The sequence below is a fragment of the Balaenoptera borealis genome (genome assembly GCF_965194805.1).
Source record: "Balaenoptera borealis genome assembly, chromosome: 2".
Classification (NCBI taxonomy): Eukaryota; Metazoa; Chordata; class Mammalia; order Artiodactyla; family Balaenopteridae; genus Balaenoptera; species Balaenoptera borealis.
The window spans coordinates 173795654-173823181 of NC_138867.1; the positions used below are offsets into that span (position 1 = coordinate 173795654).

General features: G+C 42.2%; 1 protein-coding gene across 1 annotated transcript in view; it reads right to left on the reverse strand.

The window, feature by feature from the left end:
- Positions 1 to 27528, reverse strand: part of NWD1 (NACHT and WD repeat domain containing 1) — a 62128-nt gene that overhangs the window by 20534 nt on the left and 14066 nt on the right. Inside the window, 6 exon segments of the mRNA XM_082380559.1 lie at positions 478 to 568; positions 8556 to 8828; positions 11806 to 12014; positions 19029 to 19151; positions 21956 to 22153; positions 26944 to 27102. Coding sequence (XP_082236685.1) covers positions 478 to 568; positions 8556 to 8828; positions 11806 to 12014; positions 19029 to 19151; positions 21956 to 22153; positions 26944 to 27102 — 1053 coding nt within the window.

Sequence of the window (27528 nt, forward strand, 5' to 3'; positions counted from 1 at the left end):
ACTCTCCGGCAGGAATAACCACTCCCATTTCCAAGATAATGGACCGAAAGCCCAGAAAGGTTCAGAGATTTATCCAGAACATGTGTTGGCAAACTACAACCCATGGGTGAAAATTGGCTGGTCACCGATTTTTATATGTGAGGTAATAGTTTTTAAGTTTTTTACATGCTTGAAAAAACTAAAATAAGATTACTATTTCATAACACATGAAAATGGTATGAAATCCAAATTTCAGCATCCATGAAAGTTTTATTGGCACATAGCCATACTCACTTGAAATACCGTCCATGGCGGCTTTTGAATTACAAGGGCAGGGTTGGATATTTGTGACAGAGACAGGCAATGATATTTATCTACTATGAGGCTCTTTGCAGAAAAAGTTTGCTGACCCTCTTCCCCCTTTCCTCAAGCCCCTCTCCACTTCCAACCAAATCCGGAGTTGCCGCCTCATGACTCCAAATGAGAGCTAAATGCTACCTGCAGCGAGAAGGGACTCATCTTCAGAGACCACCAGGAACCCCACGGCTTCTGGAAGCTTCTCCAGCAGGCTGTCTCCTTCGGAGGAAACCTGTGCAGAATCAAGGATGCCCATCAAGCATTTCCACTGGGTTAAGCGTTCAGGGTCAAGAGCTTGCACTTGACGCAGGGCTCTGCCACTCACCGGCTCTGTGATCCTAAGCAAATTCCTTAGCCCCTGGCTGCCTCAGTTACCTCATCTGTTAAATGGGAGATGATACCAGGACTGCCTCACAGGGCTATCGTGGTTAAGAAGTGCATAGGATGGTTCCCTCTGGCCCATAATCAGCCCTCCCAAAGTGGCAGCTATTATTATTACTGTTGACATTGTTGTCATAAGCAGCTCGGGGACCCAGAGAACATCCCAGCACTCTAGTTTTCTACCCCCAGAGGAGCTCTGAAGATCTCAAATAAGGTCGAAAGGTAGGCTGGAGCCGGAGGAGGGCAGCATCATTCTCTCCATTCCCGAGCTGCAGAAATGAACTGGTTTTGTTCGGATCTAAGAGGAAGGTTTGGGGTTTTTTTCTTTCCTTTCATTTTTTTTTTTTTTTTTTTGCTTTTGTTTTTGTTTTAAGCAAGGGCAGGGGGACATGAATTTCTACATGACTGCTGATGAAATAAAAATTATATTTTAATTTATATTTTATAAAAATAATTTATATTTTAAGGCAGGACAAGAAAAAATTAAACATAAAATTCTCTCTCTGTGTTAGTTTGGGTATTCTCCTCCCCTAAGGTGCAGTGTGATTTGCATTACACGTTAGCCAGAGCTCCTCAAAGATGGGAGTGCCTGCTCAACCGTAAACATCAATTTTTTTTTCCCCTTTCTTCTGACGCTAGCAATATAACTTCTTAAAAGAATAGTGTTCTTTCCCAGCTCTGTAGGGGGTCATGGTGACTTGCTGCTCGCTTTGTACTTGTTTACCTGGCCTATATATCCTTGGTGAACTTTCTGTAAAATATCAGCATGTCATTTTGATGTATGATCATTTGTCTCAAAAATGTATATGACTGTGCCTTCGACTTCTAACAGGCAGAACAGTTCTCAGAGCTTTCTGAGAATCTGCTTCCCGGGTTATAATCCTCAGTTTAGCTCGAATAAAATTCCCTTTTTTCTTCTTAACTTGATAGTGAATTGAATTTTCATCGACAGTGTTATTGCTGATTTTTTCAAAAACGTGATTCTTTAAAACCAAAAAAAAATTAAACTGTAATACCATATAATTAAAAAAAAAAAAAAAGAAATATCCAGAGCTCACCATGAGCGTCTTTTCACCTTCCCCGCCATTCTGCTTTCTCCCTGGAAGGCATCTTTGTCTATGTTTGCTGAGAATCCGTTTGTGTAGGTAAACATTTACACAAGCCTCCTTTCTCCACCATCCCTTGTAGATATTGTTCTGCAAGTTGCTTTTTTCACTTAATGTGTCTGGGGTAGCGGTTCTCAACTGGAGCAAGGGATGATTTTGTCCCTCCCCACTGAGAACACTGGGCAACGTCTTAGAGACATTTTTGGTTGTAAAGATAGGGCAGATGCTCTGCATCTAGTGGGCAGTGGCTAGGGATGCTGCTAAACACCCTACAACGCATAGGACGGCCCCCAACGGCAAAGAAGGACCTGGCCCCAGCTGTCAATGGCACCCAGTTGTAGCATAGCGCTTAAGAGCATGGATCCTAGAGCCAGACTGCTTGAGTTCAAATCCTGTCTGTGACACTTCCTAGCTGTGTGACCTTAGGCAAATGACTTCACCTCTCTGTGCTTCAGTTTAACGCATCTGTAACATACAGATAATGGTAGCAGCTACATCTTAGCTTTGTTTTGAGGGTTAAATAAGATAATAGGTATAAAAGTCCCTGAAATAGCCCTTAGTACACAGTGAGCACTATGTGAGAGTTTATTATTTCCATGAAAGTATCTCTAGGCCAGTGGTCGGCAAATTTTCCTGTAATGGGCCAGATAGTAAACACTTTAGACTTTGTGGCCATGTGGTCTCAACTTTGCCATTAGAGCACAAATGCAGCCACAGACCGTATATAGACAAACAGTGTGGTTATGTGCCAAGACAACGTCATTTATGGACATTAAATTTGGATTCTACGGAATTTTCACATGTCACAAGACATTCTTCTTTTTAAAATCGTTTTTCAACCATTAAAATCAGAAAAACCATTCTCAGCTCATGGGTTGAACAAAAACAGGCAGTGGGCCAGAGTTAGCTGACCACTGCTCAAGACTATCTAATTTTATATAGTTATGTAATCATCCATGGTATAAAATTTCCTTAATTCACTTAACTATTTTGCCATAGATGGACATTTGAGATCATGTCAATGTTTTGCTATTACATGGAGGGATGCAGTAAATACTATCCTCAAGGCTGGTCTCATTTTAAGTGAGGGGTATATACCTGAAGATCTCAGATAATACAAAACATGACAGATTTGAGAGGGATTTTCCCCTTGGATGGATGAAGGATGGTAGGTGTTTCTGTCCACCAGCTACAGTGCTGGTGCCACTCACACTACTGTAAACACAGTCTTCAATTCACCTACCCCCACCTCTCACTGTGAGATCATAAGATGCTAAATAGATTTTAAATGTGTTTGCATTTTCCCTATTTATGTGCATATTTATGTGCATATTTCCTAAATGTGCACATAAAATGAGACTGAATACTTTTATAATATTATTTTGTATTCACCTAAGTCAAATTCACATGAAATGAGGCTACACTCTGTTTACATTTGTGCGCACATGGGCAAGTATTTAAGATGGGAATGTGACTTTTTAATCTTAGACTCTGCAAGATTTCTCTCCCAAGGGTTTCACCAATTTATAACCCCATGAAGAAGGCAAAGTGCCCAAGAAATGGATTTCCTTTTCACAAAAATACATACTTTTTATGTTCAAAATAAGAGCTCTATTACATGCACTTTGCTGAACCAGATAAATCTGGGGAGGTGTTTTTAAAACATCAACATTTAGATAGTAAAATAAAGCTCCCATTCCTGACAAAATCATCATTCCATGCATTAGTCAGTTTCAAAGTTTCAGTGAATTGCAATGACTAAAGGCAGGTTGTAGTAGGCTCTCTGGTCTCAAGGTTGGAATTGCCCTATGCAGGCAGCACATGCAACATTACAGTTGTGCTCAGAAGAAATGCATGTGTTTATTTCAGAGCAGGATGGGGTCTATTTACATTTTTTAAATACTTGTAGGTTTCATGTTATTTCAACCCCAGGCCCTTGGCTGACATGTACATGATCTTCTTTCATAGCTTGCAGGTCTAGAGGCTCTAGCCTCTTGAGTTCCACTTGGACTTGAATATTTCAGAGCCAGCTTGGATGAGGAGTGATGGCTGGGTACCACACAGGAACTTCGGTGCACGAGGACTGCTTTTCCCAGGACCAAATAGTTCTAGAGTCTTTGGGTACCTACTTTTTCAAGCTCTGATTTTCCTAGGACACAGACAACTTTGAGCTGAGCTTTCTCCTCTGGTTACTGTTTCTGGTGCTCTTCCTTTATTCACTGGACTTTCATCTGGTATTATATCCCCACAGCCTGAAGAACTTATTTCCAGTATTTCTTTTTTTTTTCCCCCCAGCATTTCTTATACTGCAGATTTGTTGGAGACAAGTTCTCTCAGCCTTTATTTGCCTAAAAATGTCTTTTATTTTGCTTTCAATTTTGAAGGATAATTTCCCTGTAAATAAGAGTCTAGGTTGACAGGTTTTGTTTTTTTGTTTCAAATTACAGATGCCATTCCTTCCAGTGTCTCTGTCCCCATTGTTTTCAATGAGAAATCAGCTGTAGATCTTATCATGGACAACCATGGTATGTAATGGGTCTTTTTTCCTCTGGCTGCTTTTAATATTTTTCTCTTTATCTTTGGTTTTTGGCAGTTTGATTATGATTGTTGAATTATGGTTTTCTTTCTTTTGACTCTGCTTGGGGCTCTGTGAGCTGTTGGATCTTTGGGCTGATGTCTTAAATTTTGGAAAATCCTTGACCATTATCTCTTCAAGTATTTCTTCTGCCACATACTCATTCTCTCCTCTCCTTCAGAGACTCTAGTTGTACTTTCGACCTTTTGGTATTGCCCCACAATACCCAGATGTTTTGTTCTTTTCCCCCTCATTGCTTTTTTCTTTATATTTATATTTTGGTAATTTCTATTAACTTATCTTTAATTCATTGTTCTTTCTCTGCTGTGACTAGTCTTGCTTTTAAGCCCGTCAAATGAATTTTTTTCCTCACATTCTATTTTTGTGTCTAGTGTTTCCATTTGGTCTCTTTTTTTCTAGTTTTGATTTTGAAATTTTGAAATTCCCCATCTCTTTTCACATGCTATTCACCTTTTCTATTATTTATCCTAAATATTTTAAAGTTCTTGCCTGATTATTTAAACATCTGAGTCATTTGTGTATCTGCTTCTATTGGTTGCTTTTGCTCTTGATTATGGTCCTGTTTTTGCTTCTTTGTGTATGTCATAATTTTTATAATATGATGGATATTGTGTATGAAAGAAGAGTAGAGACTAAATAATATTTACCTTTAGAAGAGGAGATACTCCTTCTGAAGGGCCTCTAGTGTGGAGGGGTCTGAATCAATCTAATCTGTACTTCAGGTGGGCCTGGGCTTGACTGCATCTTTAGTTAAGTTGATTTTACCACTGTCTTCAAATGTTTTGAAGGTGGGATCAAGACTTTCTCCCCAGCGGGGCTGGGATCTGAGCACTGGTGAGATTCTAGAGACCCCTATTACTAACAGCCCAGCCCAGCCCAGCCACAATTTTCCCAAATAACAGAATTGCTCTCTCTGCAGCCTGACCACCAGCTTTTTGAGGTGCTGGGGATTACTGTCCAGTCCTGCCTGCAGCTTTCTGCCCCAATATACATTTTGCCAAGAATCTGATTTGGGTTCTGTCAGAAACAGACACTGAGAATATTATTTGACTGCAACTAGTTTATTTGGGAATTGATCCCAGAAAACACTGGTAGAGAGTGGAAAATTGAGACAGGGAAGGGAAGGCAGCCAATAAATGTGGCTCATCAAGCCAGTTACCAGTGCAGGCAAACATAGCTGAGTCTTGCTGGGGATGCTCTGAGACAGAGTGGAGAGCATGCATCAGAGACGCCCCCACTGAGGGGCCAAGAGCTGGGTGGGGTTCTATGCACCCCCTCTATTTCAGGTTGGGTGAGGGCTGCTCCCAGGAGCATTAACACAGAGGCCAAGTGTGCTGGTGTGGGGGGAGAAGAGATAGAAAAAAACCTCAACCAGGTGCAGAGTCACAGGTGTGCAGCTGTAATGTAAGTGTCTGACAACAAGCTTTTTGATTGCTGAGGCAGCCATTTCAAAAGACATCCATCTTGAATAAACATGTTGGCAGCTACTAGCAAAACAACTAGATAAGGGACCAGGATGTCCACCCATGAAGGTCCCTCTTTCAGAAAGCCCTGGATAACCTAGATAACTGACCACTTGGGTGACTGCCTTCCCCTTCCTGTGTCCTAATGCCTCCCCATATGTTTTAAATTTGCCAATAAAGAGTGAATCCACAAAGTGCTAGACACCCCACCCTCAGACCCCAATAAAGGCAGAGCCCCAAGTCCATGCTTGCTCACTCCCTCTCTCAACTCTCTCTCTCTCCCCTCAACTTCACTGTGTGGCCCTTGGGCATGCTATTCACCTTCCTCAAAGTTTCCTGATGGTTTCTTGCTGAAGTGTATCCTGTGATCATAAGAAGAGCCACAAGAGCTGGCCCAGTCATAAATAGGGGCTCTGTGGGAGAAATGTGTGTAGAGCCCCCTATGAGTGACGTGTGCCCAGACAAGCACCATAGGCATTCCTAACTGAGGGCACTGCCATCAGTAGGCTTGGGACCGACAGAATAGTCTTCAGAACTGAGGGGATCGGGATGGGGCACCAAAGGTGAGTCATATTGGGAGAAATCTGAGTTAACTAGCACCATGTTTCCAATTCACTCCAGTGTTATCTTAGCATCCCCACCCCACCCCCGCTGGTTGGAAGCCTGAACAAGTGCCCATCTGTCCATCCCTTGTTGTGGCCCTGGATGTAGGTGCCATGTCCCCTCTCCCCATTTTACAGATGAGGAAACTGAGGCTCAAAGAAGGGCTGAGTAGCCCAAGAATACAACTTGGTAAAGGCAGGACTGGGATTTTCTTTTCTGTTTGTTTTTTTGTTTTTGTTTGTTTGTTTATTGAAATATAGTTGATTTACAATGTTATGTTAGTTTCTGGTGTACAGCAAAGTGACTGTTTTATATATATATATATTCTTTTCCATTTTTCATATACTTTTCCATTATGGTTTATTACAGGATATTGAATATAGTTCCCTGTGCTATACAGTAGGACCATGTTGTTTATCTATTTTAGCCTAATTAACTCCTAATTTAGCCCTCCCCCACCTCCTTTCCCCTTTGCTAACTATAAGTTTGTTTTCTACGTCTGAGAGTCTGTTTCTGTTTTGTAAATAATTCATTTGTATCATATTTTAGATTCCACATATAAGTGTTATCATATCGTATTTGCCTTTCTCTTTCTGGCTTACTTCACTTAGTATGATAATCTCTAGGTCCATCCATGTTGCTGCAAATGGCATTATTTCATTCTTTTTATGGCTGAGTAGTATTCCATTGTATATATATGCCATATCTTCTTTATCCATTCATCTTTTGATGGACACTTAGGTTGCTTCCATGTCTTGGCTATTGTAAAGAGTGCTGTAATGAACACTGAGGTGCATGTATCTTTTTGAATTAGAGTTTTCTCTGGATTTATGCCCAGGAGTGGGATTGCTGTATCATATGGCAACTCTAGTTTTTTAAGGAACCTCCATACTGTTTTCCATAGTGGCTGCACGAATTTTCATTCAGGACTAGGATTTTCAAACTCGAGTGTGTCTGACCCTAAAGTCCAAGTTCCTTGCTAGGCTGAAGGATATTACTGATGACAATCAGTGAATGAAGGAGTAAAGGGAAGCAACAAAGAGGCCTGATGAAAGGGCTGGGGATGTCTTCCACAATCGTGTTTCGTGCCTTGATTGCTCAGGGAGGCTACAAGGTATGAGGTCCAGAAATGTGGAGCTTTGGGATGATTCTTTAGTGGCCATATTCCTCCCTTCCTCAAACTCTCACTTCCTCAACAGGACATACAAGACCATCTGCGATCCATTTCCACGCCACCTTTCTTTTCCCTATAACACCAGGCATGTTCCTACTTTCCCACCATGATATCCCCTATTCCCCTCATCTTCCCTTATTCATCTTGGAAATCCTTCTTCTGAGGCTCCCCCCTCCCCGGAGGGAAGCCTTCCCAGACTGCCTCTTTCAGAAGTATTTGTTCCTTCCCCCAACCAAGAACACACTATTTCTACCTCTACTGAAAACAGACTCTGTTACTCTTTGTGTCACTATAAGTCATTGGCAAACCTGGCTCCCTCCCTAGATTGAGTTCCTTGAGGATGTGGTTGGACTCTTATACTTCTACAGCCTCTCTGATGCCTGGCAAGGTGCCCTAGTTCCTCCACCTACGACTTCTATATAACTCACTCTTGGTGCCCCATCCATATCCCCTCAGCGTACTCCTCTATTCCTGAAGGCTGCTCACCACACACCTGCAACTCTGCACTGGGTTGTTTTTTCTGACCCTATCCTTCCACACACTTGGCCTCTGTGTTAATGTTCCTGGGAGCAGCCCTCACCTAACCACTGATGGAGCTGGTGGATAGAACCCCAGCTCCTGGCCCCTCAGCAGGGACAGTTCTGATGCACATTCTATACTTCCTCCCAGATCATCCCCAGCAGGATTGAGCACCAACAATCACCCACACTGGCCAGCCCCCAGGAGACACCAAGAGATGTTTCCTGGACTGCGCTGAATTGCAGATCCCTAGAATGAAGAAGCCCAGTGTCATTTATTAAAAGATCAAAGGTGAGATGGTTTCTCCCAACTTCTAGGCCATCTGAGCATTTTGGAGCTGAATTAACGTTGGCATCCTATTCAGTCAAGTTGCTTACCAAAGAGATGGAGCCCTTGCTGGACCTGGTCACCATCTTTCTTTGTTTCTGGACTGAGACCCCACAGGTAACTGTTTCTTCTTTGATGCTGGACAAATGTTGCTTCCTTTGCAGTGTTCCTGTGGCTGAACTCCACAGGCTGACCACGCCACCCTGCGACACCATCAGCAGTGTGGCCCTGGAAGCCAGCACTGCGGTGCACACCCAGGGGTCAGAGGCATCCCCCAGGATACGGAAAATCAGCTCTTCAGTTTCCGAATTCCAAGCATTGACCTAAAGGAATGATGAAAAGAAAGAGCCATGTCAGAGGGAGACCTAGTCTGCAAGCTTTCCAGGATCAAATGCAAGACCTCTTCTTCTTTTTTTTTTTTTTGTCATTGCAATTAAAAAAATTTTTTATCTTTGTACAATTTTTAAAAGTTCCTTTCCATTTACAGTTATTACAAAATATTGGCTATATTAAGACCTATTCTTTTTTATAGTTCATGCATTTTATTGTCGACACTCTGTCAGTTTAAAAAAAAGGAGTGGGGAAGGGGGAGGGATCCTGGATTGGATCTTGGAATGGCAAAAGGACATTCGTGAAAAAATGGATAAAATCCAAATAAAGTCTGGAACTGAGTTGATAGTAATTGTCAATATTAATGTCTTAGTTTTGACAAATGTACACTGGTTATATAAGATGTTGACTTTGGAGAAGGCTGGAACAAGGCCATACAGGAACTCTCTCTACTATCTTTATAGCTTTTCCATAAATCTAAAATTGTTCTAAAATAACAAGTTTTAAAAATAGAAAAACAGTCAGCTATGCCATGTGCCTATATGTTCATTCCAAGTAATTGCTGATTAATAATTAAAGAGGTTTCATCTTTTTTAAAAAAAATTTATTTATTTATTTATTTATTTTTGGCTGTGTTGGGTCTTCGTTTCTGTGCGAGGGCTTTCTCTAGTTGCGGCGAGCGGGGGCCACTCTTCATCGCGGTGCGCGGGCCTCTCACTATCGCGGCCTTTCTTGTTGCGGAGCACAGGCTCCTGACGTGCAGGCTCAGTAGCTGTGGCTCACGGGCCCAGTTGCTCCGCGGCATGTGGGATCTTCCCAGACCAGGGCACGAACCCGTGTCCCCTGCATTAGCAGGCAGATTCTCAACCACTGCGCCACCAGGGAAGCCCTCATCTTTAACTTTACCCCCAAAAGTACCTTTTTATCAGCAGTAATCATTTAAATAGTAAACATTTCCCATTAATTCTATTTGTGGGATTTACACTAAAGAAATAAGGAGAGATACACACAAAGATATATGTAAAAGGAAAGTTATCTCAGCTATTTGAAAGTGCAAAGAAATGGAAACAACCTATATGTCCAGTAATGAGGGATTAATTAAATAAACTACAGCAGAGCCATGCAACGGAATCTTATGAAATCACTAAGCATGCTGTTTTTGAAGAATGTTTAAGGTTATGGGCAAAAATAGCTTTATAAAACTGCTTAGGGACTTCCCTGGTGGCGCAGTGTTTAAGAATCTGCCTGCCAATGCAGGGGACATGGGTGCGATTCCTGGTCCGGGAAGATCCCACGTGTCGCGGAGCAACTAAGCCCATGTGCCACAACTACTGAGCCTGCGCTCTAGAGCCCACGTGTCACAACTACTGAAGCCTGCGCGCCTAGAGCCCGTGCTGCACAACAAGAGAAGCCACCGAAGTGAGAAGACTGTGCACTGCAACGAAGAATAGCCCCCACTCTCCACAACTAGAGAAAGCCCTCGCGCAGCAATGAAGACCCAACGCAGCCAAAAATAAATAAATAAATAAATAAATTTATTTTTAAAAACTGTGTATATGGTTTTATCCCCATTTGTTTCATACACACAAGCACATGTGCACACACACACACACACACACCACATAAAGCAAAATCATGTAAATGTTAATAATGGTAATGTTTGCAATTATTTATTATATATTATTTCTTTACTGTATTTTCCAAACTTTTGCTGATAACAAAGCTGATTTCTATAATCAGTCTTGAAATCAACCCACACTTCTGTAATATTTAAGCCTACATTGTCCAATAAAAATATAATGCAAACCACACATGACTTTATATTTTTTATTAGCCACCTTAAAAAAGGTAAAAAGAAACAAGTAATATCAATTTCAATGATATACTTTATTTAACGCAGTATATCCAAATGTTATCATTTCAACATGTAATCAATATAAAATTATTATTTAAATATTTTACTTTTTTTATGATACTGAGTCTTTGAAATCCACTGTGTGTTTTATACTTACAGCACATCTCAATTTGGAATAGCCACATTTCAAGTGCTCAATAACCACATCTAGCTGGTGGTTCTCCACTTTGGACAGCATAGTTTGTAAGCTACCAATATTACTTACATTAACAACCACCAATTACTAATAAAATAGAATAATTAATAGCTATTAATTATTTGTTGCTTACTATGTACCCAACACTATGAAGGGTGTTTTACATTCATTATCTCATGAGGTAGAGGAAGAATTGAGGCAGAGAGGTGAGGTGATACAATCAAGATGACTCAGCTTGCAAAGAAGTCAACTGGGAGTTACAGATTTGCCCCATGCCTTTAATTGCTAAGCTTTAACCCATTATTCTGTTGTGTGTTTCTATTCATAAAATGATCAGATTATAGAGTTATGATTGACATAATGGAATAACACAGCAGAAAACATATTGTTCTCAGATGCATGTGGAACATTTACCAAGAAAGAGCATTTCAATAAATTTGAAAGGATTCACATAATGCAAATGGAATTATATTAGGAAAAAAATAACAGAACACTATCTGGGAACCTCTCAAATATTTGGAAATGAATATCACACTGCTAAATAGCTCATAGATCAAAGAAGAAATCAAAAGGGAAATGTTAAAAGTATTTTGAACTCAGTGTAAATGATAACATAACATACCAAAGTTCATGGGGTGTATGTAAAGCAGTACTCAGAGGGAAATTCATAACACTAAAAAATGACTGCATTAAAAAAGGTGAAAGGTCTTAAATCTTAGGATCAGAAAGCTCTATCAAGATCATCTAATCCAACTATGAGTTTTGAAGCCCTTTATGGCACCCTCTCAAGTGGTTGTGTATCTCTGTTTACAGTCCCCCTGTCCCATATCAGGGAGCCCCTCCTTATATAAACACCATATGCCATCTTTGCCTGCTCTGGTCTCAGCTTTACTTTGCAAACAGAGCAAGTGTTTGTTACCTTTGAGCTAGATGCTGAATACACAACCTTCTTTGCTTCATCCACATGAAGGCTCGAGATCTGAGGTTCAGTGGGATCTTTTGAGACTCCATCCCAAATGGTGAATTTCTCCTGGCCAGAGAGTAAGTTCCACAAGCACAGGGTGTGATCCTTCGAGGTAGAGATGGCAAGCGATCCTTTGGCAAACACCTTCACACACCTCACCTCTCCTGCAGCAGGCCAGGGTGGAGGATAGTATATTAGCTGGGAACATTTTGACCTTCCAACTACCATAACCTCTGTTGGCTTGGAAATTCCCTGGTTTCCCAAAGGAAAGATGGATAGATTAGAACATATCCAAATTACAAATAATGGAATGTGGCAAAGCTAAACTGAGTGTAACAACTGGTTGGGATTAAATCAATTGCCCAAATGTTGAATCTGTATTAAATAGAGATCATTGAAATGTATAAAAGGTTATCATCATCCAGGGAGTATTTAAAATTAATAAACAAAGAGAAAACCAAAATAAAATTATAGGAGAAGATTTCATATTCTTGGAGAGACATTTTTCTAAGGAGAACAAAATTTGGAAGACATAAAGGGGAACAATTGACAAACTGGATTACATAAAAGTGTAAAATTTCAGGAGGATAAACTTGAAAGGCATATGACACATTAGGAGGAAATATTTGCAGTATATAACAGATAAATGGAGACCCTGTTTAATAAACAAAGAGTTCTTACAAATAAGCAACAAAAACGCAAACAACTTACAAATTGGACAAATAATATAACAAGAGATTTATAGAAATAGTACAAGTGGACAATAAACATTTGAAAATGATGTCCAATCTCACTAGTAGTCACAAAATGCAACATGAAATACCAATATCATTATTATCCATTGTACTGGCAAAAACTATGAATTAATTGCTGGAGTGCTGGCAAAGGTACAAGAAATCAGTTAATCCCATACCATGCTGATGGGAGTATAAGTTGATATAAATTTGGTGACATTTATTAAAAGTTAAAATGTGCAATATCTTGGTTTTGATAGTATACTATAGTTATGTAAGACATTGCTAGCCTGGAAAGGTAGATAAAACATACACGGGAATTCTCTGTACTATTTCAGCAACTTTCTCTGAGTCTATAGTTATTTTTAGAATAAAAAGCTAAGAAAAAGAGAAAAAAATGAACAATGTGCGTACAATTTGACTCAGAAATCCCACTTCTAGGAATGTGTCTTACAGAAATAATAGCATAAGTGTGTGAAGATGGAGAAGGACTTTAATTGCAACACTGTCTGTGTAAAAAGAAAACTGAAAACAACTGTCTATGAAAAGGGAGTTGGTTAAGTAATATGGTACATCCATGTAAAGAATATTAGGCAGGCATTAAAAATAATAAAATGGATGTACATACATATACCTAATAATAATTATTATTACAACAGCCAATACTTACTGAGTGCTTTCTGTGTGCCAAACATAGTTGTAAGTGGTTAACATGCATTAAACTCTTTTAATCTCATAACAACTTGTGAGGTACTATTATTATCCCATTGTATAGATGGGAAAACTGAGCCACAGCCTAGTACAGTAACTTATCCAAAGCCGCATGGTTAATAAGTAATGGAGCTAGGATCTCAGCTTGGAGCCCAGGCTCTCAATCACCACAAAACATTGTTACAACCTATTGCAACAAAAGCAAGTTGCAGCCCAGTATATAAAACAGCATGATGTAATTTTTGACAAAAGCTCAAAGGACAGAGCTATGTCTGCATAAACCTAGAGAAAAATTGCTAATGGCATATAACAGACTGTCTGCACTGATCACTTCCCGGGGGACACTGAAGGGTGAGGGGAGAGTAAAGGGAGGGAATTTTACTTTAGAATTCATATGTCAGCAGTATTAGGGGTGATTTTTATTTCTTGCAATTGTGGTATTTTTCAACCAAAATTTCTATAAATAGTAATGTTTTATAATATATCCCCATACATAGGATACTATATCACTGCTAAAGTGAATTAGAGATATATACATGATATGGAAAGAGGCAAAATATGTGATGTTAACTAAAAAAAAAGTGACCATGGTTCTATATAGTCATATAAGCTTGTGCAACCTGGTTATTGGAGATATATTATATATATATGCAGTTGTAAAGAGATGGTCAGTAACACACTATTTCCATCACATGGGTATAATAGCCAAGAAGAGAGATAAGAGTAGAGTGTGGTAAAATATTTAGAAAGTGATGAGCTTTGAGTATTTATTGCCTTGTTTTAATATAATCTATTTAATTGTATGTTTCTATAATTTAATGTTTAAGAATGGCTGTGTTTGGACATAGAGAACAGACTTGTGGTTGCCAAGGGGGAGAGGGAAGTGGGGGAGGGATGGACTGGGAATTTGGGGTTAGTAGATGCAAACTATTACATACAGAATGGATAAACAACAAGGTCTTACTGTATAGCACAGGGAACTATATTCAATATCCTGGGATAAACCATGATGGAAAAGAATATAAAAAAGAATGTATATACGTGTATAACTGAGTTACTTTGCTGTACAGCAGAAATTAACACAACATTGTAAATATACTATACTTCAATTAAAAAAAAAAATTTAAAAAAAAAGAATGGTTGTGTTTGACAATCACCTCACCAAATTCTTGAAAATTTCAGTCAGCTCTCACAAGCCAGTACCAACCACCTCCAGCATGCTGTCACAGGATCGGAAACTTTCACTTCCCCTATTACGTAAGTCTATAATGTTTTCAGTTTTTTTGGTAAATTGATTATTGAGCTTTTCTGATTACAAATAATAAGAGTTTGAGGACTTTAAAAAATGAATCAAGGTCACCATTGGTAAATGGGCTCAGGTCTTGAAGAGATGGCTCTCACACACAGATACAGAGATTGAATAGACCTCTAGGAAAATAGCTATTCTGATGATGATAAAATAGAGGGAATCTTATTTGACAGATACTCTGTCAGTATCCACCCCACTCCAACCCCTCAGACAAAAAGAGCAAAATGAAAACATCTAATGCTGGGAGCTTTGGGGTTGGAGAGTGTTTTAATGTGTTACAATCTGTTTGGAAAGCAATAAGATAACACTTCTCAAAACCCATAAGAATGTTCATACCTTTCAATTCAAGAATACCACTCACTAGAAATATTCAACAGAATGGAAAAATATTGGCAAGAGTAAAAACAGTTTCATCCCAGTGTTATCCAAATAGCAGATAACTAGAAATAGCCTAAACAGCCAAAAAAATTTTTTTAATAGTTTAATAAATTCTGGAACACGATCTAGCGAGAGAAATGAAATATTTTTGGTGCAGTTAAGCATTATAAAGATGAAGATTCAATGAATCACAGCAGCATTATTCATAACAGCCCCAAACTGGGAACAATGTAAATGTCCTTCAAGTGATGAATGGATTAAAACCTCTGTTCCTTCCATGCAATGGAATACGGCTCAGCAATGCAAAGGAACAAACTATCCATACATGTAACAATACAGATGAACTCAAACATGTTATGTGGAGTGAAAGAAGTCCCATGCAAAAGACCACATAGTATACAACTTCATTTATATGAAATGTCCAGAAAATACAAATCTGTAGACTCAGAAAGCACATCAGTGGTTACCATGGGGCTGGGGGTGGGAGCAGGGATGGACTGCAAAGGGGGCAGGAGGGATCTCCTTGGGGTGATGGAAAGTTCTACAGCAGGATTATGGTGATGGTGGCACAATTTGGTAAATTTACTACAAAATCATTGACTATATGTTTAAAACAGGTGTATTGTATGGTATGTAAATTATACCTCAATAAAGTTGTTTTTAAAAAGATTCCATGAAAACAAAAGCATGTTTATGGCAAAATGTTGAGAAAAAAATAATAAAACTGGGCTTCCCTGGTGGCGCAGTGGTTAAGAATCCACCTGCCAATGCAGGGGACACAGGTTCAAGCCCTGGTCCGGGAAGATCCCACATGCCATGCGGAACAACTAAGCCCATGCGCCACAACTACTGAGCCTGTGCGCTACAACTACTGAAGCCCACGTGCCTAGAGCCCGTGCTCTGCAACAAGAGAAGCCACTGCAATGAGAAGCCCGCAACGAAGAGTAGCCCCCGCTCACCGCCACTAGAGAAAGCCCACATGCAGTAACAAAGGCCCATTGCAGCCAAAAATAAGTAAATAAAATAAATAAATTTATTTAAAAAATAAAAAACATAATAAAACCGTGTACATACTTAGATTGCAATAATATAATATTTTAACATCTTTATTGAGATATAATTTACAAGCATAAAATTCACCCATTCACGTACAACAGTATAATTCACTGTTCTGGGAAATGTACGTTCCCAGAGTTGTGCAACCATCACCACAGGCTAGGTTTAGAGTATTTTCATAACCTCAAAACCTGTCACTCCCTCCCTTTTCTCTCCTTATCATTTAAACCACCTTAAATTGTATAATCAGTGATACTAGTACATTCACGATGTTGTGCAAACGTCACCTCTATCAGATTCCAGAACATTTTTGTCACCCAAAAAGGAAACCCCGTCCCCATTAGCAGTCTCTCTCCATCCCCCTTCTGGAACCAGCCCCTGGCAACCACTAATCTGCTTTCTGTCTCTCCAGATTTACCTGTTGCAGACATTTCATATAAATAAATCACATACAATATAGTCTTTTGTGACTGGCTTCTTTCATTTGATACGATATCCTAAGCTCCAGCCTTACAGCTTCCTTGCTACTCTATCAATGTTCCAACCTCTTTTTCTCAGGGCCTTTGCACTGGTTGTTTCCCACACCTGGGATGCTCTACCCTCCTGCCCTTTGCACACTTATTCTTAGCCTTTGTATCTTGGCTGAGTGTCCCTGCTCAGAGAAATCCTTTCCCTAACTGCCCTAAGTCAGTCACTTTGGTTATTGTAGCTCATGACACGCTGTTTTCCTCATTACACTTATTGCAATTTGTAACTACATTTTTGTCCGGCTTCCCTTCTCAAATACATGGATCTGACTCAGGGCCGGGATCAGGGTGAGGCAAGTAAGGCACTTATCTCGGGTGCAAAGTTTAAGGAGGTACCGAATTGCTGAGTTTTCCTTTTGCCTCTCTCTCCAGGATGGACTGGCACAGCACTATTACTCATCCTGTCTTTAAGACAGGTTGATATTTATTCATCGTGGATTGTCTTGCATTAATTTTTTGATTTTTAAAAACATTTTTAAAAATTACATTTGCAGGACTTTCCACAGTGGTTAAGAATCCGTCCTGCAATGCAGGCGACGCTGGTTTGATCCCTGGTCAGGGAACTAAGATCCCACATGCCGCGGGGCAACTAAAGCTCGCGCGCCGCAACTAATGAGCCCACATGCTCTGGAGCCTGTGTGCTACAACTAGAGAAAAGCCCATGCACTGCAAGGAAGAGCCCGTGCTCCGAAACGAAAGGTCCTGCGTGCTGCAACTAAGACCCAATGCAGCCAATAAATAAATAAATAAATAAATAAATAAATAAATAAATAAATAATTGCATTCGGGACTTCCCCAGTGGTCCAGTGGTTAAGACTCCATGCCTCCACTGCAGGGGGCATGGGTTTGATCCCTGGTTGGGGAACTAAGATCCCGCATGCTGTGTGGCATGGCCAAAACAAAATAAATAAATAAAAAATAAACACATGGCATTGAAATATTATCATGATGACCAAGTTTTTTTTAACTTTGGGATGCTCCTAAATTTTACACCCACGGGGTGGGCCTCACTCCCCTTACCAGAGTTTCGGCCCTGATCTCTCTTCAGCCTCAGATCAGGGCCTGGTACACAGTAAGCACTCAATAATTGTTGGAATGAATCAACCATAGCTGTGATGGTTTTGTAGAAATGAAAACGTGACTTAGGCTCTGAGCGACTGTGGTAGACAAATTGCATAAATGACCACAATCCTTTACCCTCCAAGATCTATACCTTGTGCAGTGTGACTTTGCTCCTCCCATCAAGAGATGAAACCAATTTCCCTACCCATTGATTTTGGATTGTTCTTGGGACTTCCTTTGGCCAATAGAACGTGAAGGGGTGCCAGTTCCAAGGCCAGTTCCAGGCCTTCAGAGACCTTGCACATTTCTGCTTGCCCTCTTGAGACCCTGCCTCTGCCCAGGCTCACCTGCTGGAGGATGAGAGATCATGAGGAGCAGAGTTGAGTTGTCTCAGCTAAGAAGGTCCTGAACCAGCCAGCTCCCAGACGCCCCATAACTGACTCATATGCATGAGCAAGCCTGGCTGAGACCAGAAGAGCTGCCTGGCTGAGCCCAGCCTGAATTGCCCAGTCACAGAGGTGAGCTAAATAAACAGCTATTGTTTGAAGCTACTCTGTTTGGGGTGGGTTTTGTTTTTTCTTTTTCATATTCTTTTCCATTATGGTTTATTACAGGATATTGAATATACTTCCCTGTGCTATACAATAGGACCTTGTTGTTTATCCATCCCATATATAATAGTTTGCATCTGCTGGTCCCAAATTCCCCATCCAACCCTCCCCTGCCCCCCTTCCCCTTGGCAACCACAAGTCTGTTCTCTATGTCTGTGAGTCTGTTTCTGTTTTGTAGATAAGTTCATTTGTGTCATATTTTATATTCCACGTATAAATGATATCATATGGTATTTGTCTTTCTCTTTCTGCCTTACTTCACTTAGTATGATCATCTCTAGGGCCATCCATGTAGGTGCAAATGGCATTATGTCATTCTTTTTTATGGCTGAGTAATATTCCATTGTGTATATATATATATATATATATATATATATATATATATATATATACCACATCTTCTTTGTCCATTCATCTGTCAATGAACATGTAGGTTGTTTCCAAGTCTTGGCTATTTTAAATACTGCTGCTATGAACATATGGGTGCATGTATCTTTTCAAATTATAGTTTTGTCCAGATATATGCCCAGGAGGAGGACTGCTGGATCATATGGCAACTTTATTTTTAGTTTTTTGAGGAACCTCCATACTATTCTCCACAGTGGCTGCACCAATTTATATTCCTGTTTGGGGTGTTTTGTTATGTGGCTATAGCTAGCTGATGCAGGAACAAAGGCCAGAGTTTTAATACAGAGAAATGAATTGGTAGTGAAGGGGCCCCAGGGGACTGACTGATTGCTGTGGGACTCTAGGAGAAAGCTGATCATAAACCCCACTTCCTGAGCCTCACCTGTGTGTCCAGGTAGGATGTGGATCACCTGCTGTTCTTCCATATCCCACACAGCTACCATGACCTCCTGGGTGCCAACCACCAGCAGCTTCTCTTCCAGGCTCCATGCCATGGCAGTGATGCCTGCAGCCACACAGAAACAAGAGCTCATGTGTCTGAGTGCTCAGCCATGAGGTACTCTAATGGGCCCCCCACTTCACAGATAAGGAAACTGGGGCACAGACAGAGTCAGTTCCTTGTCCAGAGTCACACACCTAGAAGTGGCAGAGCCAGGATTTCAAAGCCAGCGCTGTCAGATGCCAGATGCAGACTCTGGGCTGAAATGTTTATGTTGATCTGAAGTAGGAAAATGGACTAAACCACTCCTCAGTCATAAGTGTCTCTAGTTCAGCGGTTCTTACCAGCGGCGATTCTGCCCCCCAGGGCACACTGGGAAATGTCTGGAGACATTTTTGGTTGTTACAGCTGGGGACCAGGATGCTATTGGCATCTGATGGGTGGAGGCAGGGATGCTGTTCAACATCCTGCAGTGCACACGATGGCCCCACCCCAGAGAAGGATCCAGCCGCAAATGTCAGTGATGCATGGTTGAGTGCACAGTTGGAGAAGACTCAGGAATGGAATTATATTGGCTGAGGATGAGAACCCTGCTTTCGACTTCTCTTTGAGGTCGATCTGTGTGGGAAAAGAAGGGCTGGTGCCCCAAAGAAAAAAATATTTGCCAATAGTTTGAGCAAACACAGCCCAAGGCTCTCTGCTGGGTGGATCCTGATTGGATCATCGCTGAAGACAGAGAGGGACCAAGTTACACTGGAGAAAACATCAGTCCGAATATCAGGAGACCAGACTTTCTGAATGCCCTGATTAAGTCCTCTTCCTGCTCTGTGCCTCAGTTTCCTCATTTGTAAGGTGATGGGGGAGGTGCTGAAATCGGAGCCAGTCCAGGTCTGAGAATCCAGAATTGTGTTTCTACCTCATTGGGACAGGGCATGAAGCGATGAGATTTTTTCTTTCCTTCTTTTTTTCCCTTTTTTTTTTGTGGTGGGGGGGGATCACTCACTCACTGTGTGACCTTGGAAATGTGAACTCAAACTTCTCATTTTAAAAATGAAGAAACTGAAGCCCAGAGTGCGTAGGAACTTTCTCAACTTCAACATGACTAGAGCTCGTACAACTGGCACAGTGGGTCTGAAACACAAAACATTTCCCTACTGAGATGAGAAAAAGAAAAAATTCACTCTGAACTATAACTTCCTTTGCCTATGCTGTGGCAGACATCACTAATCAATCACCGCACTCTCTGTGATTTGTCTTCCCCAATAGCCATTCTATCATGCTTCCTTTAGTAATAAAACCCACAGTCCACAGGTTTTAGGTGAGTACATGGTTACACAAAGACCATTTTCTCCAAGCTCCCTTACGGTCGAAGATGGCCAAGTTCTCACCAGTGAGACAGGAGCAGAAGTGGTAAGTTCTGCTTCAAGGCCATGCCTTTGAAGGGAAGGGGCCTGCCATCTACTTCTCCTTCCCTCTTCCCACTGGCTGGAATGCCATTTTGATGATAAGAGCTGGAGCAGCTATTTTGGGCCATTAAATGGAAACCTCACATTGAAAATGGCATAGCAACAAATTTGAAGAGTTTGGGTCCCTGACACCCTGGAGATACCATATTACCTTTTCTTATGCCTGGACTATTGTGTGTGAGAGAAATGAACTCCTGTTTTATTTAAGCCACTGCTACTTTGGCCTTTGTTACAGCATCAGAACTTGTATCGTAACTAATAGACTATTAAACCAGATTCAGTCTCAGAATCCTTCTCAACACAGCATTCTAGTAGATGTCCCTAAATCAATTCTTCCATGCATTGTCCTTAACATCTCTTAGAATTTCTGATTTGGAAGCTCTGTGCCTTGGGAGTGTAGCTTTCCCTACAAGGCTATGTGGCACAAAAATGGCCTGAGTCACAATAACTGGCATTTGAACCAAAGCTAACTGTATTCAGTGATTAATGTGAGAGATTATGGGTGGGCAGATAAAGGGATGGATGAATGGAGGTGAACTGGTGGATAAGTGGACAGATAGATGGCTGGTTAGATGAGTGGGTGAGTGAATGTGTGGGTGTTAGATGGGTAAATGGATGACTTATTTGATAGATGGGTGGGTGAGTTGGCTGAGTGTGTGAATGGGTGAAGGGGTAAGCGAGTGGATAGAAGACGGCAAATTGGGGGAAATGGAAGGTAAGTGGTGAGGATAGAAGGGTGGAAGGAAGGGTGACTATTGGAAATACGGACAACTGATGGGTGAATGGATGAATGGATGGATGGATGGGAAGGAAGGAAGGAATAAAGGAGGGAGGAAGGATGGAGGGACATACAGATGGATAGATGGAAGGAAGGGTGGAAGGATGAATGGACGGAGGGATGGGTGGAGGGATGAACAGACAGATGGATAGCTGGATGGAAGGAAGGAAGGAAGGAAAGAAGGATGGATGAAAAATGGATGGAGAGAACTAAATCCTCTTGTCCTTCTGACATTCTGGTGTCCCAGGGAGAACCTACAAGTTCCACCAGCCTCTCAGGGGCCAATCAGGCACCAGTTCCTAGTTTCCAGACTTACTAGCACGAAGCTGTAAATCGCAGAAGCTATCTATAAGACGGGCACCGAACTCTTAGAGATGAGACCCCAGAGGCAGTTGGCATGCCCTCGCTCTGGGCTCATTAGCAGTATTTACACTAGTAATCTGCAGTCCCTGGGGGGCAGAGGGAGCCGAGTCAGCATGAGACAGCAGGGCCAGGTCCTGATGGCACCCTTGGGGCTTCCCAGCTGGCAGAGGGGAGACCCAGAGAGCAGCCCCAAACACCTGCAGTCCGCTGCCCCAAGGCAGGTAGGGGCCTGGCTGGATTTTGGCTACGCTTGGGAGATGCACCTTTGTGACAGCTGGTGAGGGTTGCCCGGAGGGGTCCTCCCGGGGGATGGAGGGATCCTCCGAGGGGCACCAGCACAGGGTGTGGGCACATCCAGAACCAGCTCCGTGCCTGTTGGCATAGCTGTCCCACCAGCGCCGGATGTGAGGTGGCGAAGAAATAGAGTCTGGCCAGGAGTTCTGTATACAGGATGCTTCTCTCTGCAACAGAGGAGATGCTGGTTAAGGGGAGGGGCCCTGCTTCCCTGGGTGGAGCCCCCCTCCTGCCTCCTTTTCTGTGCTACACACACACTTGCCCCTACTTCAAGTGCACCAGGTGGTTTCCCCCTCTCCTACCTTAGACCTTGGGTTTCCAGATAGCAGGGAGGATGCCTGTCTTGTTCATTGCTATGTTCTGAGCGCCAGGCACCCAACAAGTGTCTCTTAGAGAAATAATGATCATTTCTCCAGCACTTCATAGTTACTGAGTGGGTTAGTGTCCCATGGCTGCTATAACACGACAACCTGGGGGGCTTCAAACAACAGAACTTTCTTCTCTCACAGTTGTGGAGGCCAGGAGTCCGAAATCAAGGTGTCGGCAAGGTTGTGCTCCCTCCAGAGGCTCTGGGGGAGGATGTTTCCTTGCCTCTTCCAGCTTCTGGGGGCTTCAGGCGTTCCTTGGCTTGTGACCACATCACTGCAATCTCTTTTTTAATTTTTAATTGTTTATACAATTTTAAAATGTTACACTCCACTTATAGTTATTACAAAATATTGACTATATTCCCCGTGTTGTACAATACATCTTTGAAGCCTATCTTACACCCAATAATTTGTACCTCCCCTTCCCCCACCCTTATTTTGCCCCTCTACCATTCCCTCTCCCCACTGGTAACTATTAGTTTTTTCTCTGTATCTGTGCGTCTGCTTCTTTTTTGTTATATTCACTAGTATGTTGTATTTTTTAGATTCCACATACAAGTGATATCATACAATAGTTGTATTTCTCTAACTTATTTCCTTTAGACTAATGCCCTCCAAGTCCATCCATGTTGCTGTAAATGGCAAAATTTAGTTCTTTTTTATGGCTGAGTAGTATTCCATTGTATACATATACCACATCTTCTTTATCCATTCATCTGTTGATGGGCTTTTAGGTTGCTTCCATACGTTGGCAATTGTAAATAATGCTGTTAGGAACATTGGGGCACATGTATCTTTTCGAATTAGTGTTTTTGTTTTGTTTTTTTACCCAGGAATGGAATTACTGGGTCATATGGTAGTTCTAGTTTTTAGTTTTTTTGAGAAAGTCCCATGCTGTTTTCCACAGTGGCTGCACCAACTGACATTCCCACCAGCAGTATAGCAGCACATCATCCCAGTTTCTGCCTCTGTCTTCACATCTGTGTGTCTCTGCATTTTTCCTTTTTCTGTTTCAAATCTCCCTCTGCTTTCTTCTTATTAGGACACTTGTGATTGCATTTTGGGCCCACCTAGATAATCCAGGATAAACTCTCCATCCCAAGAAACTTAATCACATTTTTTTTTTTTTTTGCCATATAAAGTAATAGTCATAGGTTCCAGGGATTAAGAAGTGACTATATCTTGGCAGGGGGTGGGGAGGTGAGGGGCAGATTTTTCTGCCTACCACACAGAGGTATCATCATTATTATCCCAAGTGCCCAAGCGTATAACAGGGAAAATTCAGGTATGAAGAAGTTAAGCAACTTACGCAAGGTCACACAGCCAGTAAGAGGCAGGGATCTGACCCCCAAAGTTTGATTCCAATGCCAAGTGAAGACCAGGGACAGTGAAGGTAGACAGTTCATTTTGTCCCTGTTGTTGGATCATCCTAACTGTGGAGCCTGGGGCAATGGTGGCAATGCCCTGTGCCTGGGTTTGCTGGTGGGTGGAATGGGGCAGGGCCAGGATCAGGGGCAAGTGCCCCACTCACCACGGGTACAAAAGTTAAAGTGGTGCCAACAAACTCAACCATCAAGATAAGTACTCTTTTAATGCAATATTTTAAAAAATCAAAACTGATGCTCCCGCCCCCCCCCATCCATGATGAACAAAATATCAGTCTTTTAAATAAAAACAGGGACAGAAATGGCACCACACCAAGTCATCCTGGAGTCTGAGGCAATGGGAGAAATAGGGAATACCAACGGGCTTTCAGGAGCTGGCTGTACAGTACTCGAGTGTAGTGAGAGCGCATGGTTGCTCAGCTGCGCCATCCGGTGGGGACATTCATTCCTACACCTCCTCCTTGTTCTGGGCAGCCACAGGTTGTCAATCAAGAAACACTGCAAAGAACGTACTGTGATTTGGGCTTTTAAATCTTCCCTTAAACTGGGCATGTAAGCCCAAGGCTATTTTCCTGGGAAATCACTCCCTTCGATGTTTAAAACTGCTGGCGAGCGTGAATGTAGGAGAAAGGTGTAACTGATCATGGGCACCAGAATCTCCCACTTGGGTGGGATCCTAGACACACTTTAGTTCTATCCCACATTTTGCTGATGAGGGAAGCAGAGGCTCGGGACAGAAATGGCTTCTCCAAGGCCGTTCACGTCAAAACATTGGTGCTGTCACATGACCATAACGGGATCCTTGGATGGTTCCATGGGAACAGGCTCTGCATGAATTCACTAGCAAAACTTTCCCAGCAGCCCTAGGTGGGAGGGTCGACCAACATCCCCATTTTGCAGATGGGAAAACTGAAGGCTGCAAGGCGGGAGTGAGGATGGGGGAGGGGTGGGGGTAGTTAGGGGCTTGCAAGGTCACACTGCCAGTAAGTGGCAGAGCCCAGATTTGAATCAGTATGGTGGGACTCAAAATCCGTACTCTTGGACTGGTCCATGTAGTAGGGGTGGACATTTGGCAGGGAGCAGAGGCAGACAGATGATGCAAAAGAAAGCCAGCAGAAATAATAACTAAGAGTTAAGATAGATGGAAACAACATGCAATGATGAAATATGCAGGGGTGTGGTGGCCAGGGGTGTCCAGCGTCAGTGGTGGCCAGACAGGCTTCTCGGACAAGCAACAGTTGTCAGGTCTGAGCAAGCCACGGAAGGGATATAGGAATTAAGCACCTTTATAAAACCCCTTGTAAAAACCCTCAAATCAAAACCAGCTGGGATGGGAATTCCCTGGCAGTCCAGTGGTTAGGACTCCAAGCTTCACTGCTGGGGCCCGGGTATCCCTGGTCGGGGAACTAAGATACCACAAGCCACGTGGTGTGGCGAAAAAAAAAAAGAACCAGCTTGGAAATATATGATAAAAAACCATCCTGGTCACTTCACACTCATTAGGATGGCTATATATTTTTTTAATCAGAAAATAACACGTGTTGGAGAAGATGCAGAGAAACTAGAACTTTTATGCACTGTTGGTGGGAATGTGAAATGGTCCAGCCACTGTGGAAAATGGCCTGGCAGTTCCTCAAAAATTAACCACAGAATTATCAGATGATTGAGCAATTCTACACCTGGGTATATATCCAGAAGAATTGAAAACAAGGTCTCGAAAAGATACTTGTACACCCATATTCACAGCAGCAATTCACAATTGCCAAAAGGTAAAGACAAACGAAGTGTCCATTGATGGATGAATGGATGAGCAAAATGTGGTCCTTCCACACAATGGAATGTTATTCAGCCTTAAAAAGGAAAGATATTCTAACACACGCTACAACATGGATGAACCTTGGGGACATTATGTTAAGAGAAATAAGCCAGACACAAAAAGGACAAATACTGCATGATTCCACTTATATGAGGTGCCTGGAGTGGTCAAATTCATAGAGACAGAAGTAGAAGGGTGGGTGCCAGGGGCTGGGGGATGGGGGATGGGGAGTGAGTGTTTAATGGGGACAGAATTTCAGTTTGAAAAGATGATCAAGTTCTGGAGACGGATGGTGGTGATGGTTGCACAACAGTGTGAGTGTACTTAATGCCACTGAACTGTACAATTAAAATGGTTAATTTTATGTTATGTGTATTTTGCCACAATTTTAAAAAATGCAAACAAACGAAACACCATCCTGGACAGAGTATCAACTGAGGATTCAGAGATTCTTAAAGTTCTAGGGCAGAATGTGGGCCAAATCCAGCTGAACGATTTGTCCTGAGAGCTAAGAATGGTTTTTGTAAAATACATTAATGTTTTTGGATCAATGTTTGTAATTGGTGGGATGACAGGAAATACCAACTTTGAACCCCAACTGAGCAAAATGTTATCCCCCTGAACAAGAGTTCCCCTCATCTTTCTCGTGAGTAGAACTGACTTACAAAAAAGTTGTGTTCAGGACTTCCTTGGTGGTGCAGTGGTTAAGACTCTGTGCTCCCAATGAAGGGGGCCCAGGTTTGATCCCTGGTCTGGGAACTAGATCCCGCATGCATGCCACAACTAAGGAGCCTGCGTGCTGCAACTAAGACCCAGTGCAACCAAATAAATATTTTTTAAAAGTCGTGCTCAGTTATTATCATTGTATTTTGAATTTCACGAATAAAAAATCTGTGGGAACATGTTTTATCTCTCGTTATATTGTGTCAACATAATTTCCTCGATTTTGCCTGAAATATCTCCTATGTGGCCCTTTCTAGAATAAGATGCTGGGGGAATTCCCTGGCATTCCCGTGGTTAGGACTCCACGCCCTTACTGCCGAGGGCCCAGGTTTGATCCCTGATTGGGCAGCTAAGATCCCACAAGCCGCGCGGCATGGCCAAAAAATAAATAAAAACAAATAAAAATTAAAAAAAATAGAATAAGATGTTGGGCCGTCCTGGTGAGGGGATCAGCTCTGCCTTGGTAGTTTTCACTCCTAAGCTCTCCCAGTTTCAGTTCAAAGTTCTAGAAGCTGGAGCTGGGAGAAACCCCTCAGCTGTAGACAGGAAAGGTGTATGAGCTAATGCAAATCCATCTGGCGGCTCGATGAGGAGAGTCGGTTTCTAGAAGTCAGTGCAAAGTGGACCACCCCTCCCCCCGACCCAGCCCGGTCAGCCCGACTCACCCATGCCTCGGAGCTCCACTGCCCGGCGGCACAGCTGGAGGGCTTCCCGGACCAGGCTGACCTCAGGACAGTCCACGTGAGGGGCGCACAGGTCAAAGTCATCCAACAGACCCTCAATGCCCCCGGAGATGCCCCGGCAGGAAATCCAGTTCATGCTGCCTCTGGGGAGAAGAGGCGGTGCTGTGGGGAGCATGCGTCTCCTTCCAGCTCATCCTGGGAGGTGGGTTCTCACCTCCCCATTTCTCCCAAGGGCTCTCACTCTCAGCCATGCTGACATTTGGGGCCGGGTCATACTCTGTGGTGGGGCCGTCATGTAGGGTGTATAGAGCAGTGTCGCTGGTCTCCATCCACTAGATGCCAGTAACTCCTCTGCAGTCACAATAATCAAAAATATAAACATTGACAAGTGTCCCTTGGGAAGCAGAATCACCCCTGGTTGAGAATCATAGGAATGAATAAATGGATGGATGAATGAATGGATGGATGGATGGAGAGATAGATAGACAGATAGATGATGGATGGATAGATAGGCAGACATAGATGGTAGATAAATAGAGATAGAGATAAAAGATTGATAGAGAGATG